The sequence below is a fragment of the Amaranthus tricolor genome, chromosome 14 (genome assembly GCF_026212465.1).
Source record: "Amaranthus tricolor cultivar Red isolate AtriRed21 chromosome 14, ASM2621246v1, whole genome shotgun sequence".
Classification (NCBI taxonomy): Eukaryota; Viridiplantae; Streptophyta; class Magnoliopsida; order Caryophyllales; family Amaranthaceae; genus Amaranthus; species Amaranthus tricolor.
This window is the reverse complement of record NC_080060.1, coordinates 2141536-2160134: the sequence shown is the minus strand read 5'-3', so window position 1 is coordinate 2160134 and position 18599 is coordinate 2141536. Positions and strand designations below refer to the sequence as shown.

The 18599-nt window shown below is 32.4% G+C and overlaps 3 protein-coding genes and 1 pseudogene across 3 annotated transcripts; 3 read left to right on the top strand and 1 right to left on the bottom strand.

Annotated features, from left to right (window-relative positions):
• LOC130800130 (transcription factor MYB12-like) overlaps positions 1-3688 on the top strand; it is a 10360-nt pseudogene extending 6672 nt beyond the window's left edge.
• A 1465-nt stretch (positions 3689-5153) lies between these two features.
• Positions 5154-7897, top strand: LOC130799820 (berberine bridge enzyme-like 22). The gene is made up of 2 exons (XM_057663065.1): positions 5154-6348; positions 7202-7897. The coding sequence occupies exons 1-2, from the start codon at positions 5282-5284 to the stop codon at positions 7848-7850; spliced, it is 1716 nt and encodes a 571-aa protein (XP_057519048.1). The 5' UTR covers positions 5154-5281; the 3' UTR covers positions 7851-7897.
• An 810-nt stretch (positions 7898-8707) lies between these two features.
• Positions 8708-12138, bottom strand: LOC130799819 (uncharacterized). The gene is made up of 3 exons (XM_057663064.1): positions 11841-12138; positions 10933-11030; positions 8708-9622 (listed from the first exon to the last, which is right to left on the bottom strand). The coding sequence occupies exons 1-3, from the start codon at positions 11958-11960 to the stop codon at positions 9076-9078; spliced, it is 765 nt and encodes a 254-aa protein (XP_057519047.1). The 5' UTR covers positions 11961-12138; the 3' UTR covers positions 8708-9075.
• A 3902-nt stretch (positions 12139-16040) lies between these two features.
• Positions 16041-17181, top strand: LOC130799812 (uncharacterized). The gene has a single exon (XM_057663053.1). The coding sequence runs from the start codon at positions 16162-16164 to the stop codon at positions 16798-16800; it is 639 nt and encodes a 212-aa protein (XP_057519036.1). The 5' UTR covers positions 16041-16161; the 3' UTR covers positions 16801-17181.
• Positions 17182-18599: the final 1418 nt, after the last annotated feature.

Sequence of the window (18599 nt, the reverse complement as noted above, 5' to 3'; positions counted from 1 at the left end):
CTAATAATTCTATTAATTAAGCAATTTAACCCATATATTGAAGAACATCTCACGGGTAACATCTCACACAAAAATTTGTATTGTTGGAATTTTATAGGTTTATTAAGATGTGGAAAGAGTTGCAGATTACGGTAGATAAACTACTTAAGATCCGATTTAAAGAGAGGAAACATTACACCACAAGAAGAAGAAATCATCATTAAGCTACACACTTCATTGGGTAACAGGTAAATTTGAAGCTAAGAGAGCCTAAGTGGTGTGGCTTGTTTGTCTCTTTCCACGTAGAGTACTCAAAGTAAATAGTAATTCAATAAATTGTCTCCTATTAAGAAAATGTATTGTCTAATTTATACAAGTAATGATCGTATAAACTATAGAGTACGTAGAGTTTTTAATCTTTGAACATGAAAACTAGGACAATTAGGTATATCTACGTGTAACAAATTATCTATACGTTGCTTGCAAGTGTTGTCCAATTCATAAATTAATATGAATTATTATTATTATTATTATTATTATTATTATTATTATTATTATTATACTAAAATTTATTCATTATTTGTTGCTTTGACGCTTGTACATGATTAATCAATATTCATGGAGAAAAGTGATCCCTACATTTATACATAAATTGTGGAAGAAAATAGAATGATTTAATTGTAAAGATTTTTGAGTCATGATTACACTTGTCAAAACGATTACAAGGATGAATTAAGCTTAGATTATTTTTAGTCGAGTTAATTTTGATTGGATTCGAATTGACCCAATCGTTAGAGTCAACCGTTCAAAAATAAAAGTATAGTAAACTCTTAAACAACAAAATAATTATATATTTAGTGTTTTCACTCATTATTTTAGTGGCCCTTAAAGAAAATCTAGTCAAAATCAAATAGAAAATCATAAAAGGTAGTTGAGTCACTTGAGCATTTAAATCGGCCATTATATAATTATTTAAATCGGGTTTTATACTAATACCTCATAATACGATTATATGTCTAAGTTTCTTGCACCAATGCAATATAAATTTAATATTGCATTGGTGTAAGAAAGTTAAGGTACATTCATACTATATGCTTTTTTAATTTTATTTATAAAATGTTAATATTTATAATTCTCAATTTAACTAAATATAATTGTTAATTAATTTAGATTTTTAAATATCTTACTATTTTGCAAAAAAAAAAATTCAGACTTAAAAATAATTTTTATTGAAAACACTAAGAGAAGTAATATTAATGTTTGTTTGTACAAAATCGAAAAATCAAAAAATGAACATAGAAATGAAATCAAATATCTAAAATTCGATTTAGGATAATAAATTGGATATCATAAATTCAGATTAAAATTTACGTTATCCGAAAAATTGAATATTCGAATATGATATAATCTAATATTTGATTTTGAACACCCCAATATTAATTGCAGAAAGCATTCTGTTAACCATTTGGAGATTAAATAGGTATGTGCAAGTTGGTCAAGTTATTGTTATAAGTCCATTTTTCTTTAATGTTTTGTTGGTCTCACATATTTACTCTTATATAATGACTTACAATAACAAATAAAATAATATATAATAAGTTAGATTTTAATAAAAGATCATAATTTGATTTAATTTAACTTAGATCAACACCAAGTAAGAAACACCTACGCCTATGAGAGTTCAGTCTAGTAATTTCAATTATAATAAATACCATCTTTTCAGATAAAATTTAGATTTAATTTTCACATAACTTTCACATAAATACGGACTAATAAATTACCATGTGAATTAATTATAACAGGAATTCGTTTTAGTAAAAATTTACTGAAAATTGTATTAAGCACTGTAAAACCACACTGGGGCCAGCTAGGAAGGGCCGATCTCGCTCGTTGTATCTTTTATATATAAAGAAAATAATAAAAGTAATATATAAACATAAAACTTCAGGTTTTTGGTTTGAATTTTTATATGAGCTAAATTTAATACTCCTATAGTCTTATTTTAATAGATCTTTGACTCAAAATAATATAGTAAAAACATTTCATTATAAAACATTAAAATTTAGAGCTGTTTTATTTAATTACTTTGCAAATATATAAATAATTTAATTATATTTATTTATTTAGTGTATCAAATTTAGAGCAGGTTTCATGGGAGACCATCTCACATACGTCTCTCAGGTCCAGCCCATTAAATCTTGATATCTATTTACTGTATCTTTAATGCCTATTTATATTATCCTTAATGTCTACCCACAATATACTTAATACCCACCAAAAAAGTATTTAAAATGCTTATTTACAATATTCTTAATGCATACCGAGAAACTTATTAGCATACTAGCCTACTTACCATATACTTAATTACAATATCTTTAATGCCTACTTACAATATACTTAATACCCACCCAGTAAGTACTTACGTATTTACAATATTCTAAATGCCTACATACAATATTCTTAATGCCTTACTTTATATTTTCGTTTTTAGGCTAACCAAAAAAAGTCTCTCAAAGTCTAAACCACGAATAGGTTGTCGTCTATTACTGTAACATACAAATAATGATTATATATGATGGTTTTTAACAAGACAAAATATCATGCAGGTGGTCTATGATAGCAGCTCAACTTCCGAGAAGAACGGACAATGAAATAAAAAATTATTGGAATTCTCATTTAAGTAGAAAAATACAATGGAGAAGGTAATTCTGAGAAAATTATCATAAACTTGAGCAATGTAAGTGCGCCACATAAGCGTCAAGGTGGCAGAACAAGCAGAGCTGTAATGCAAAGAAATAGGAACAACAACAAAGTCTTTACCCTTAACAACACTATAAACACCAACAATTACGATAACAGTAACAATAACAATGCCAGTCCCACAAATTATGAATCAGATCAGTTATTTGGTGTTAAAAACAATATGGGCCTTGATGGGCTTTTATCCAGTACAACTGAGAACACTAGAATGGAGACCAATGGTTGTGTGGGACCCAGTAGTGAGAGTATTAATGTTGTAAGATCATGTGGATCAAATGGTGTAGGATCAATAAAAACTTCATCGTCATCAAACTTTGATCATAATGTTAATAGGGGAATAGATTGGGAATGGGAAATAGGGAATGTTGATGTTGTGGGACCAGAGTTTCAGTTGTGGGGTGACAAAGAGGAGATTATTTCTTGGTTATGGGAGAATGATGATCAGTCTGATGAGCCAGTTTTCTCTGATCTTTCAGTTGATTTGGATGTTAAAAAGAAATAAGCTATGGTTGATCCGCTACTCTCATGAGTGTTTAGGATTTAGATAATGGAGATGTTTGAAAAACAATTAATAGTTGGTAGCTGGTATTCGATTATAATTGTTGATTTGACCAGCTGATTTGATCAACTTGTTTGATTTGATGATTTTAAACCCAAAGTGATAGCATGTCTACTCCATAATGAATAATGAAGCAATAGCAAAAACCCACTATAAGATTCACTATTAGGAGACAAATAATCATGTACTCGCTTCTAAATAGCTTGGCATTTTAGTTGTGCATCAAATCATGCAAACGTAGTCTCCACTAAATTTATCTCATTCCACCACCCTATAATATTTCTATAATGTTTATTTTTGTGTCGTTATTTTTGGTTTTTCCATCAAATACCTATGGGGTAAATTTAATGAGACAGAAAAAGTAACATAATATTGACATTTTAGCAACATTAAGGTACTCCGTTTAGGAATACTAGTAAGCCATGTAAGGAAATTTGAGTTCGCTAGATACTTTTAGCTCAAATTGGCTCTAAAGTCATCATTATCATCATGATTATCATCAACCTAATATCTTGTTCGAAAACAGGTACTGACTCTAGAGTAACGAAGAAAAAATAATACGTACTACACGGTTTCACATGCACAAACGAACAAAATTCGTACTTGCAACGCACCATTTACGCATACACTCAAAACTCAAAAATAACAGATGTGTATGTTTAAGTAGTAGAAAACAAAGATATCGCAGGTGGATGAAGCCTACTTGAACACACTTGAAAAATGTGCAATTTGCCAGTAAATATGAGATCACTTACACTTACAACACCCCGGAATTAAGCCATGCGGTACGCTCAGATTAATGTATACACATCCATCTGTGATCTACCCAACAAATTAAGCTCAAACTACCAAGCTTCACCATTACTTCTAAACATACAAAACTTCTACGCACCTTATGTCTCAAATTGACAAATGTATATGCACGACAATCTGAGTCTGGGCTTGCCTACGTTATGATGCAGGTCATTCAATTAAAATAGCTTATTAATATTGAATTGTTGCGTAACATATAACACCGAAAAAAGATATTTTAGTTGATTGCACATATAGTTGAATGTTCAGCCCACTATTTACTAGTATTTTAAATTTGCCAAATGAGTCAACAAAACTTACCCTTTTAATCATAGTAATTTTCTTAACTAGTGAATTTCTACCTCATGACCTTGTTGCATAAAATGTAATCAAAAGAACTTGGTTACCAAACATGTCAATCGATCCTTGGACATGGTGCATAGATCAAAACGAGATGTTACTCAAGTTTGGATGGTTCTTTGACATGGTGCCAAAGTTACAAACTCGATTCTCATCCACTCATTATTTCAAGTGGAATATCTGGCGTCGTAAATAAATGTTGCATTCACATTCTAGCCTAAGGGTCAAACGGGCTCTTATATGAGGGTGTATAATAGGGGTATTAAATCAATCTTAACCTCAACCATCAGTTGCTTTTGGTTGAGATAATTATATGATGGAAAATAAATGCATCGACCGACTTTCTACCTCCTTCACACAATCACACCCATGAGTAATTATCATCACCCTAGTTACCAGAAAAGTCCCACCGAATCTTGTTTCACAAACTTCTTCCCCGAAATTCTAGATTACGTTTTGGAAACTTGTTCCAACTCTAGATTATTGTTCTAATGAAAAAATGTTTCAAACTCGAACTAATTATAATATTATACTTAAAAACAACCCTATAATATGAACCCTTCGTTCCCAAAATTCTAAATTAATGTTTTGCATTTCCGTTTCCATTCTCCATATTATATTGTATCGTATTTCCTTTGTATCTCTTTGTATCATCTAAACTTACGAATCATCATCACCCTTTAGCCATTACTGCCGTATAAAATCCAACCACTTTTTGCTCAAAATCCCAAAATAATACTTACTTCTATTAATATCTAACCATAGTTACTGAAAACTATTTATAGAAATTAGTGCATTCAAAAAAACAATGCTCCTCAGCTTCCCATCACCATGAAAGAATTACGAAGAAGTTCTAAAATTCTAAATAAAGCCTTCCAAACAATATATCTCCTAGCTTTAAACCTAAACCGATTAGCTCGTTCTCCAGCAACCTTATATCACAGCACCCGATCGACAAATAAATCAGTGACTACTCTTTTATCCGTAAGATCAGCGATTCTCCTCCTTACAATCTTAGGAATATTTATTAAACCGATAAAACCCGAAAATTTTCTTCAATGCATGACCACTAGACATTTAAGCACAGTTGTTTACACAAGAGAATCTACCTTATACTTCCCCTTGTTCCAAAAGTCACAGCAAAACCCAAGGTGGTTGAATACCTCCTCGGCATTTAAACCTCTCTACATAGTCACACCATTACAAGAGGTTGAGATCAGTGCTACAGTCATTTGCAGCAGGGAAAATGGCTTACGGGTTAGAGTTCGGAGTGGGGGTCATGACTACGAGGGTCTGTCCTACTTAAGTCGAACTCCCTTTGTCCTCATTGATCTCGTGCCCCTTCGAGACATCGAGATAAACATGGAGGATAAAACGGCATGGGTGCAATCTGGGGCAACTCTAGGAGAGCTCTACTATAATATTGCTCGGAAAAGTAACACTTACGGTTACCCTGCTGGCATGTGCCCCACTGTGGGAGTTGGAGGCCATATCAGCGGGGGAGGGATCGGGGCTCTAACACGGAAGTATGGTTTAGCAGCAGATTATGTGGTCAATGCCCGCTTGGTGGACGTGAATGGGCGTGTATTGGACCGGAATTCGATGGGCGAGGAGGTATTTTGGGCTATCAGAGGTGGTGGAGGGGCAAGTTTTGGAGTGATCACAGCATGGAAGATCAGATTGGTTCCAGTTCCTAGAACAATTACAGTTTTGACGGTGCATAAAAGTCTTGAACAAGGGGCTAATAAGCTCATTGACAAATGGCAACGGATAGCGCATAAGTTGCCTGAAGATCTGTTCATAAGGATCATAGTACAGATTAAGGGTGGTGGAGGTTATGGAGTAAAGAAAACTGTTCAAGCTTCTTTCAACTCTATGTTTCTTGGGAATATTCAGAGGTAAGGTTTTGATCAAACTAGAAAATGCAGTTTACTTTTCTCAGAAAATCCCAACAGTCAAACAATAACTTCTAATCAAGAAGAGAACTTACGTAAACAGCACAAAAACTACACACTACCACCAAGTACCAAGATTGGACTTAAGGGTTGAGTCATGAGGGTTATCATGAAGGTACTGATAAGGAATATGTAATATCAATGTCGGATATAATTGCATGTCTAAGTTTTATTAGAGTCGATTGCTTTCCATACTTGTCTAAGTGTCGGATACAAATCATGAACACTTCTTATACTCCTTTGTTCCCTTCGGCGGTTTGCATACAAACCACGGAAAAGGGAGAAAGTGGGTATTTTAGTGGGTTATGTAGGTGCGGTCATGTCTTTTAATGAAGTAATATAAGTTTTAGTATAGGAGAAAAAAATAAATTGTATATTTTAGTGGGGTATTGTAGGTGCCAGGTGCGGTCATATCTTTTAATGAAGTAATATAGGTTTTAGTATAGGAGAAAAAAATAAATCGTACGTTTTAGTGGGGTATTGTAGGTGCCAGGTGGGGTCATGTCTACAAGTAATGAGGCAAGCCATGTGGGACAGACCAAAATAGTACATGGACAAAATCAGAGGAGAAAGGGAGTATATGTGAAATTGCAGATCTATAAATGGTCAAATGAAAAATCACCTCTTTGTATTTTTACAAAGTTAAGGTTACATATCTGACTCCTCCAAATCTCCTCTAGATGGGAGCCATCTAGTGGCTCTGAGTTAATGGAAAATGATGTTAAATTCCATCTAACTATTTTCCCTTCTCTACCATGAATAAAGAATTCTGATAATGCTCTCGCTCGGAACGCAGCCTAATGCCATTAATGAAGCGTAGCTTCCCTGAGCTAGAAGTGAAGTCAAACGAATGTAAAGAACTAAGTTGGATTGAAGCGGTCCTATACTTTGCTGGGCACCCTAGCGGCACACCAAAAGAAGCTCTTCTAGACAGAGATCATCAACTATACAAGAAATACTTCAAAGGAAAATCCGACTTTGTAAACCAACCGATACCAAAAACCGCTCTTCAACAAGTGTGGGATAAGTACTTGCAGGTAAATGAGGCTTACATGGTAATGGAACCACTAGGTGGAATAATGAATCGCATATTGGAAACCCAAATAGCTTTCCCTCATAGAAGAGGAAACTTGTACAATATACAGTATATAGTAAAATGGCAGGTGAATGAGGAGGAGGAAGCTAAAAGACATATTCAATGGGTGAGAATGCTTCATAATTTCATGAGTCCATATGTTTCTAAATCTCCAAGAACAGCCTATTTCAATTATAAAGACCTAGATTTAGGCATTAACGGGATTAACGAAACTACAAGCTATCTAGAAGCAAGGGCTTGGGGTACAAAGTATTTCAAGAATAATTTCGAGAGGTTGGCCAAAGCGAAAAGCAGCATTGATCCAAGTGATTACTTCAGAGATGAACAAAGTATTCCTCCGTTTAGCTAAATGGACTAATGGTGAACGTATGTCGGATCTTATGTCTAGTTCCTACTTCCTAGTGAATATACATGTACACTGAAAAGATGCTAAATAATGAATCTTGTGTTATCATACTTCCCACCTAAATTGCTTAAGAAATATCAAATGTTCACCTGAGGATTATGCATCAAAATGAGGGGATTGATGATTTCAAAAAAATCAATAGCTTCCATAAACAAACCAAACCAAAGTGCAGAAAGTTCCGATAAATATTGTTTATGTAAAACAACGATATGTCATATGTTCCTGCCATGCATTTCAATACCGCAGGTTGAGAAAGGGGACAGAAGTAAAGCAACAACAAGAACAACAATGCCAATTGCCAAAGCCTTAACACCAAAAGATTAGGGTCGGCTACATGAACTAAGAGATCATTTCTAGAATTGCAACGGGAAATAAACTAGAAGCAACGAAAGAAAATATTTTGAGAAATGCCACAGTATTGCACAAAACACAGATAATTCATATCTAAGAGTGACAAGAAGTCTTTGTGAGCCCGAGCCTACGGGTGCCCCGTGGGTGGGTCCACACAAGTGGGCCCATGGGGTGATCATGTGAAGAATTGTCACGGACTAACAAATAACACATGCTATGATAGCTAGATAGACAAAAAGAATGATTATTAATACACAATCTAATATATAAAATCACCTGCTCTTTCCAAAAAGAATTGAAAACAAAATAATCAACTAGAAGAGAAGAAGATAGAGAGATGAACTTACAGGATATCTCAATTCTCAGAAATCAGATGGTAATTAGCATAGTTTGCTTGGCTGTTTGGCTACTTGAACAGTAAGCAACATTTCAGTTCCATTAGAGTTAAATATCAGTAAGTACCCATCAGATATCTAAATACAATTGTTAAAGCTGTGTACATTTGGAGTTCTGTACCTCTCCAGATCCTACCTCAAAGGAATTTATAATTGGACGTTGAAACAAATCTAGGGGACATTAACATGGCCACCAGTGAGAATCCCAGAAAATGGGATCAGGGAATAGCTATTTATATCAGTAATCTCAAAATGGACAACTTCACACCAACAATATTCACATATGGGCCGTACAAGCTTCAAATACCTAGCAATAAGACGACAAGATACCAATTTCATATAATAGTTGCCATTAATTTCATATCTACGATCCTTCATCCTTACCACCTAAGTCCACCTTGATCCTCTTAAAACATTAGCAACTAGTCCACGGAGTTGTCTCCTTCATCAATATTCAATCTCATTGGATCCTTTCCTTGGCCATATTCATGCTCAGATGGTGGGGTAGGACATCCCTCATCATGGAATTCTCGTTCATCATCCAAAGGTTTCAAGAATGAGAAGGATCGAGTTTCAGCTTCAACATTTGGTATTCCCTCATGAGCTGCAATAAAGCCTAGATCTAGAGCAGATGAGAAAGAAGGCTGTGTTCTCATCTGCACTGATCGTAAAAGTGCCGCTTTCCTCAAGTCTCCTGAGTGGCATATATCACTCGGTGAAGAAGGGAATCTGCCTTCGTTATCCGAACCTTTCTGACGAGATTGACAAGGACCTGAGAGGGCTTTCGAAGGTTGTGAGGTGCTAGCAGGACTTGAACAAAATGCACCAACTGGTTTATATCTATATGGAGAAACAGGACTGGTAGGGCGGCTTTCAGATTGAGACAAACAGGCACTCGTGGGCATTTCATAAAAATGTGCATCATCTAAATCTTCAGACATGGGTGAATATTGCGATGACATATCATCTCTGCAATGAGTGTGATCCAGGTGTGAAATCTACTAACTAAAAATTTAAATATCATGGTACAAATAAAATTCCAAGGATAATTAAGAATACACAACAATAAATGAAATATAATAAAGTTTTTTATTGACAACACAGATAAATATACATCCATGAAATCTTGATGCTCCTGGTCTTTCAACAAAAATTGATTCTAGGATGAACATGCGAATGCGGCTATGTACAAACATTCCATCTTCCCCAAGGAGGAAAATGATGTGAACAACACATATAAACAAAATTAAGAGAATTGTTAAATCAGTACTGCAAAACATACTCTATATAGACTACAATCCTTTAAAAGATATAAAAACTGATATGTTTTGCAAATCCTGATCCCTTTCACTTAATTTCTGTGTTCGAATGCACCTCTCATTTTAGCATATATTATTACATTACATTAATGTTTTTATCTTCTCTAACTTTACTTCGTCTCTTAACCAGAAGGTCGAAACAATGTTAAATTTACATGTGAAAAGAAATATAGAAATACATATATTACCGTTCTCTAACTTTACTTGTTAGAAGCCACAATGGCATTAATACATATGATCTATATTCTATATGCATCAAAAGCATACACACGCCCCACACCCACACGTGCGCATACACACATTTTTCAGAATAAAGGCAGCAAAAGCTAGTGAGAAATTTTGATCCGAATATAAGCAGACAGCTATGATTGGCTATAATGCAAAAGAAACAAAAAATTTCCGTATTATCTAAATGAGTCCCCATGTCATATCTACACCAATTATTCAAATTGTAATGCATAAAGATGCTCTAAATGTCAAGAGTTTTTGTCACTAGTGCTAATAATTTAAAATCGCACATCATAAACAAAATGGAATCGATAGGTTGAAAGCTATGTTACACTGACTAGGCTACTCATGTAAGATTTTGGTATTGAGATTCACTTGTTTGACATAAATATGCATTATAATTCCCACAACACATGAAATAGTCAAGTATCCACTATACAACACATGTACTGAAAATCAAATGCAAAGTTCAAGTTACATTCATCAGGTTCGGCAGTAAAAATATCCCCCAACTTGCCAAAACTGGCTGTCACCCCACTAGTAGTAGGAGATGTAAGGAGTGACACATAGAATAACTTTTTATTTGATTGAGAATCATATAAAACAGATGATATTTTCGCCATTTGCATTAAGCTCAAGCGCCTTCTTGCATGGGTGCCCCCTGGAAGCACATACTATAATAAGGGGTAGGGTTTTAATGGCAGCAAAAATGGTGCAAAAGAATCAACTCACCTCATATAAAACATACTTTCCGACCTCGCTGGGGAATCCAATATATGTTCAGGAATGGGGTCTCCCACAGTCAGACAGTTCAAACTTGATGCCATCATCTGCAAAATTCCCCATCTTTTAACTCTTAATTAAAAGAAAGTAAATTATAAGCACCACATTACCAAATGGGCAAGCAAACTCAAATCCTTGTTCCCAACATAAATCAAAATTAAACCTTTATGATTGAAATGAGACAGAGATTTGTAACTGCTCCTAATCAGAAATCATTGACCATGAAAACTCACAAACCCATCATTCTCGATGGTGCCAACGATTTATAGTTCTTTAATTCTGGAGTATAACGTACTATATTAAAATGAGTACACCTTTTTAGGTATGCAAAGTTGCACAATGCACACGATGTTTGCGACAAAGGCTCAATCCAAAAAACCACTTCGTTATCACTAAACGGGTAAGCTTGAGCACAACCAACCCAGAAACCCAGCCCGTCTAGGTGGGAGCCACCAGCGGTATTAGGCTAATAGAATACGAGCTACTCTTGTTCGAAACCGAGACGACCTCAATTATCAAAATAAAGAGTTCATATTCTAATAATTGTAAATTGGACTACTCAACCCATATACCCATGTACGGAGAGCATCTCACACATAATTTGCGATGGAATGTTGTATAAAACTCCATAGAATAAAGTTTCCCAACTTAATGAAGAGGTCTAATTCAACAAAATACTCAAATCAACACAACAATGACTGAATTTGGAAAAACCCCATCATGAATTATATAAAAAATCAAACAATTTCATATTCCAATTACTAAAAAACAATATAACATACTAATATCATTTATTCATACACCAAATTTGAAAAAAATACATAAATGAATAAAATCGGAATGAAAGAGATAAAGACCTCACTGAGATAACGTTTATGGGAATTGAGATTGTCGATGTAAACATCATCTTCAGGATCTCTACTTCGCTTCCCAATTGGTGATGGTGATGGTGTTGGTGAGTTTGTTTCTGATCCCATTTCTTCGCTTTCTTCAGTTTTTTCACCCTTTTCTGATATATATACCTAGCCCATAGGAGAAATCCCCATAATTGTTTGGTTTGTCATCATTTCTAAGGTTTGTGAATGAATCGAATAAAGAAGTTGATTTTAGAAGAATTCTAGTACTCCAGAGTTATTGCCTTATCGGGGAAATTTGAAATGATTTAAGCAAAATGAACCAATTAGTACTTTCAACTTAATTTCAAAAACTTAATTTCAAAAGTAAGCGTGAAAATTTTTAATTTGGTTTGGAAAACAGGTTAAAAAAACAAAATAGTTGTTCGCAGTTAGTAACTGCGAACAGTTGTTTGACTTGTTTTGATTACTCATTGCGAATAGCTATTCTTTTTTTCCTAATTATTGAGTTGTTATTTGTTGTATTTGCAAACAAAACATTAGAATAAGTATTTACAAGTTAATATATGTTTCAGGCGCGATGATTCATCGCCAAAACTTCGAACATTTGTAAGTTAAAGTTTGGAGGCTATAATAAAGTAAATAAACATATATATACAACTAAATATATATAAATGTTTGAAATATACAATTAAATAAACATATATATATATATATATATTTATTTATTTATTTATTTATATATATATATATATGTGTATATATATATATATATATACACACACACACACACACACACACACACACATATATATATATATATATATATATATATGTATATGTATATATATATATTGTCTTTTTTGACTAACTGCGAACAGCCTCATACCTTAGGTTTGGGATTTTCACGCTTACTTTTGGAATTAAGTTGAAAGTTGTACTAATTGGTTCATTTTGTTGATAAATTCACGTAATCATTTCAAATTTTCCCTTATCGGTGAGGACATGACCCGATTTAGTTCGATCAAATATGTATGGATACGGGCCGACACCTAAAGTGACATGAGCATGTCATGACTCATGAGCACGACATGCTCATGGCTCGAAATGACGTGGTCCGCCAACCCTAGCCATGGGTTACATCTTACATATGTGCCACTATCATTAGTTTGTAAAGCTAGTACAACACGAGAACATGTGATGAGGGTATAATTCATATGTATGATTTGTAAAGTACGTAATTTCATAACTATTTTGGATAAAAAATAAAACTAAAAAATTGTGTTATAACCCAATGCACGACCATAACGATCTGCATGCCTCATATACTTGTGTCGGGTCATGGATCATTGTTTGAGGTTATCGACATGACACGACACGACTTGTTAATATTCATGATCTATCATAATAGAGATTTCCTGGCACATGGCTTACTAGAGGACCAAGATGTGGCATTTTTAGACTTTTTCGAAACAAACTAGAACACATAATATGACATAAGTACGGAAGGTTAAGGGTCAAAGCCCTTTAAAATTGCTTTTAAATCTCTTCTTAAATGGCTTACCAATGTTACCATGCCCAACAGGCTACGTGTTATGCCATTTTCTCAAGATATTAAAGATAGCATGAATGAGGTATACAAGTATTGAGTGGATTGTGTTGTGTCTAGCCATGAATGGGTCATGCTTGTGTTTTTCGCGTGTCCGTATGACCTATATAACAATTTTTAATTTCATATGAATTGTTGTGTGCACCTATCTTCAAGTTTATCTGAACAATATTTTATGTAAAATTTCTATTATTTTTATACTTTACATCTATATAAATATCTATCTATAAATTATCTCATGTAAAAAAAAATTACAATTTTACAATAGAGTTCACAATTTGTTCCAACTTAAAAAGTCCATGATGTATATTTCTTATAGGGAGAGGAATGGGCCAACTTGAAATGAGGTTTCTTAATCGGGGAATAAGGAGACAAATTTATAGTAAAAATTTGGCTTGAGTTATACCACCGAATAAATATAAGTTGCTCCATGTTTGGTGCATGTTAATTAATCAACTAGGATAGTTGTTGCCGAAAACTACAAAATTGAAAGATAAAAAAGAAATTTTATATACAAATTTTATAAAATAATAATAGAAGCGAAGGATAGGATGGAAAAATTTACAGGCAGATGTGGTATTTCCTCCTTCATATTCATATACATTTAAATTTTTGTACTTACTTTTTGTAACGGATAAAATTTTCATACTCACGGCTGCTCGCCAGATTATGCATTCACACACTATCAAACTCACTATGGCCAACTAGGTACTCATCGTAAGTATACCCACTTTCTACTTGCCTCACATTTACTCCAAGTTCACGCATATGTGCTTCATAAACCACAATGATTTACAAAATTTATTGTATATCGTGTGTTATTTAAACCATACAACGTATCAAGATCAAATTAAAATCCTTAATTTTTGTTAATAGTTTCTGATAAAATATACAACACTGATATAAAGTAGTACATTGCAGACATAGGTCGATAGGTAGGGGATAATCTAATGGGATGGGACGGCCGGATGAGGCGGGTGGATACAAGGTGGATAAGACTTTTCATACTCATTCCACCCACTGTCTACTATTCATGGCAAGTAAGACTACAGGGCTACAACTCACTATATTCATACCCGTATACGCCCTAAATGAAATAGATACGATGCGAAATCCGTATAATTTGAGCTTAGGAAAAGTCCGATTTTGCACGCTAAGGATTATGCTTACCTCGATAGAAACTTGAAACTTGACGAGATTTTTGATGGAACATTGACCTTGTTTTAACCAAACATCTTTTATTTATGGGCTACAAAGTCAGACTAAATGATCATTGTGTAATTTTTTTTTTTTACATATCGAGAATGATTAAGTCTAAACGAACTTCAACCCACCCCACTTCATTTAAATTTAACCCTCCCTGCCCCAATCCTCAATCCAACCTATTAAAATTTTTACCCGGTCCGACCAGATTAACAACAAAAACTCAATTACCAAAATCAAGCTATGATCGATCTTTAAGCAAAGTCAACTAGGTCTAGGGCTCACTAGCCACCAATGCTTAAAGCAACTTTCCGTATTTAATTAGCTCAGAGATTTTTCAGTCTCATTTACACTGCACATGGAGGTAGAAGTTCAATGGTAGTTCAACGGGTGGGTGGGTGGGTGGTCAAGATGGTTTATTAGGGTTTTTTATTATTTTAAATTGAGATTTTAAATAATTTTTAAACTTAAAACTAATTTAAAAATGCAAATAAGATTATAAAAATGAAAAACAATAAAATTTTGGGATTTACACGATCTTTTAGTTGTAGGAGATGATGGCTTACCATTGCAATTTTGGGTACATGTTCATGAATGATGTATTAAACCAACGTGATTTGTTGTTGAATTGTAAGAGCATTCATATTTCATGGTTGCATGTCTTCAGCTGATTATTTGCATGGTTGCATTCATAAATGTACCTCAAAAGCATATTTGCATTGCCAAACAGTTGATAGCTGATTGGAGTGACTAATTTAATCAACTGATTTTGACATCTAATTTGACTAACAGGTTTTAAATACGCTGTAAAAACCAACGTGTTTAAAATTAGTTTATTCATGACAAGTTGTTTCAGCTAACTAATTTACTTAACACTGGAATTAGTTGATTTCGTTGCGCCATCATTTATTTGTTCTAAAATAATCTTAAATTGTTCAAAAAAACTATTTTACTAAACGCACTCATATATTCTAGTAAATCTAACACTAATCATATTCTTGATTCATATCTAACATAAAAATTAAAAGTGACCGTTATATTTGTAGCTTTGGATTTCAGTGAAAATATTTAATTAAATTTGGGTCTTATGTTCACAATTTAATAAATAAAACACTGTGATCAAATAAATTTAAGAGTCGGGTTAAAATTAAACAAGATTTATAACATTTAGACAAAATTAAGTTGACTTATATTAATTGAACTTTAGAAATAAAATATTCTATTCAACTTATTTAAAAGCTCCTAAGAAAGTCTCTCATAATTCATTTTTTTTAAATTGAAAAAATTTTTCCTTTAATTTCTAACACCCTCACATTTAATATTTAATTATACACACTATAAATATACCAATAGTTACATACAAGTTACAACCAATTGTTTTCCAAAAAAAAAAAAGTTTCCCATAAGCATTACCAACCCTAATTCCTCTTTCCCTGCTTTCTGCAGGGGAGGTGAGAAAAAAATTTAAAAAAAAAAATAAAATTTATATCAAATATTCATACCATTTGCATTATGAATGAAGAAATTAAAACCAATGCAACCATTGTTGGGTATATAGAAAAAAACAATGAAAATAATCACAAGAAACCTCCAATCTCTAAAGGGAAGAAAAAAATATTTAAAGATCACATAAATATTTTTAAAGTTGCGTTATATATGTTAAAAAATAAAAAGGGTAACAAGAAAAAACAGTTATCATCCTCTATTTCAGGAGTCACCAATGCGACATTGACTAATTTTGTGGGGAAGATTCGTCCCCTCCATTATCAAAGTAGCATTGGTGGCATGTCTCCTCCACCACCGCTTGATCAAGCCGGATGGGAGGCGACAAAGGTTATACAGGGGACGCCAGCAAATGAAGCATTTGAAGCGTCCCCTTATCATCCCAAATATGCATCCTCTTTAAGCTCGTCCTCCTCCTCTAGGAGAGGGATGAGTAGTTACGCCTCTGCTCAAAGCTTGTATGATCTTGATGATCATAATTATAACGATGATGATCAAATGGAGAAGATCTATGATGATGATGAAGATGAAGATGAAGATGAAGATGCTTATCATGATGGGCTTGAAGGGGATGAAATGATTGATTTCAAGGCTGATGTATTCATTGCTAAGTTTTATAAACAAATGAGACTCCAAGATAAAAGTTAAGTTGTGTTAAAAAAATTCATATATTACATATTATTCGTATTGTTCTCTTAAACAACTAAAAACGGAAGATAATATATCTTCATCTGATTGATTCATGATCAAATTCAAATATGGTGATCTTTTGATTTGTAATCATTTAAAGGAAATTGAAGCATAGTTTTTTTGTTATTAGAGATGAAAAGGAAGGAGAGAGAATAAGACTTACTAGTTATGTGTCCTTGCTATTCAAAAAAATGTCATGATCATATGCATACCTTCATTTATTAGTAAGTCAATTTTTATTTTAACATTTTTTTTCTCATTTAAAATACACCCTCTATTTATATTTAATTAATTAAGTATTACATACTTGTAATTAGTATGTCATATTATTTACTTTCTTTGTTGGCCTTCTCCTTCATCCTTTGTATGGTTTAATTTTTGACTATACAATAGTAAAAATCTTGTATGTTTAATCATTAATTTTATTTTTTTCATTAAAATAAGCTTAATTTTTAGGTATTTTTTAATAGTGTTATTTAAAAAATGAAGTTATTTAAAGCTATTTGCATATTTTATTTTATCTTATTTGAATTTTTCGTATGTTGTGACGTTGATCATTTGATATTTGTTATTATCGTATAATTTAATTTTTTCAAATCAACATTGCATACCTAGAAGGCTCACAATCAATCAATCAATATAAAAAATGTATAATCAAAATGGATATGTGAATAATAATGTGAAAGTATAAAACTGAGTTTGAAGTGAGTCTAATAAAGTGATATTAAAATATAAAAATAGAAATATTGGTTGTTTTATATAAATCTAAATAATATTAAAGTGGATAAAAAAATAATTGAAATTTAATTTAATAAAATCTAAAATTGAAAATTGAGTATGATACTTAGTCCCAAGTTTACACGACATTCTTTTGGGAAAAATAGTTCTACTAGAAGGTTATTGGAGGTTTTTGGTAAATAGCTTATTGAACAATTTTAATTTATTTTGACTTAAAAATGTTTGGATGATCAAACCATTTAATGCTAAAGTTTAACGAACTAGCTAATTGAAATAATTTATTATGAGTCAATAGTTTTTAAACCTTCTAAAGCTAGTATTTGGTACATTAGCAACTAAAACCAATTGAGAGAATCAGTTGTCAAATTCGTCTATCTTTATTTGATGTTTCCATCGTCCATTTTAGGTGGTTTTATTTGTTATTTTATCTTAAAAAATCTTTCTATTTATATCACAATTATAATTAACCTTGTTTAATGCTTATCTTAATTTTAATATTTATCAATGATTATGGTCCCTACATATTTTTCTACTAACTTTCTTTTGATATTTTTATATATTTCTTATAGTTTTTGTCTAACTTTTTCAAATATTTTTATTAATGATTGGGATTCATAATTTTTCCACTAATATTATTTTAATAATTTTAAAATTTTTATAGTGCCACTTTTGTTAATTTCATTATAATTCATCATGAGAATATAAATTAATAACAAAAGGAGTATTAAGTATTGGAAAAATTACCTAGAATAATCCAATCTATTTATGATTTTTCTATAATAATCCCACTTATTGATTAACTATGAATAATCCTAACTTTGAAGGGTATTTTCCTAGAGTAAACCCGGTAACCAGATGACTTGTTATAGTAAATTTTATATTTTAAAAAAAGATAAATTAAAATAAATTGTCGGAATACATATTAAAAAATGTTCAAAAAATAATTTATAATATCTTATATCATTTAGAATTTTTTATGTAAATTTTTAAAATTTTTATTTAATTTTAAATTAATTTTA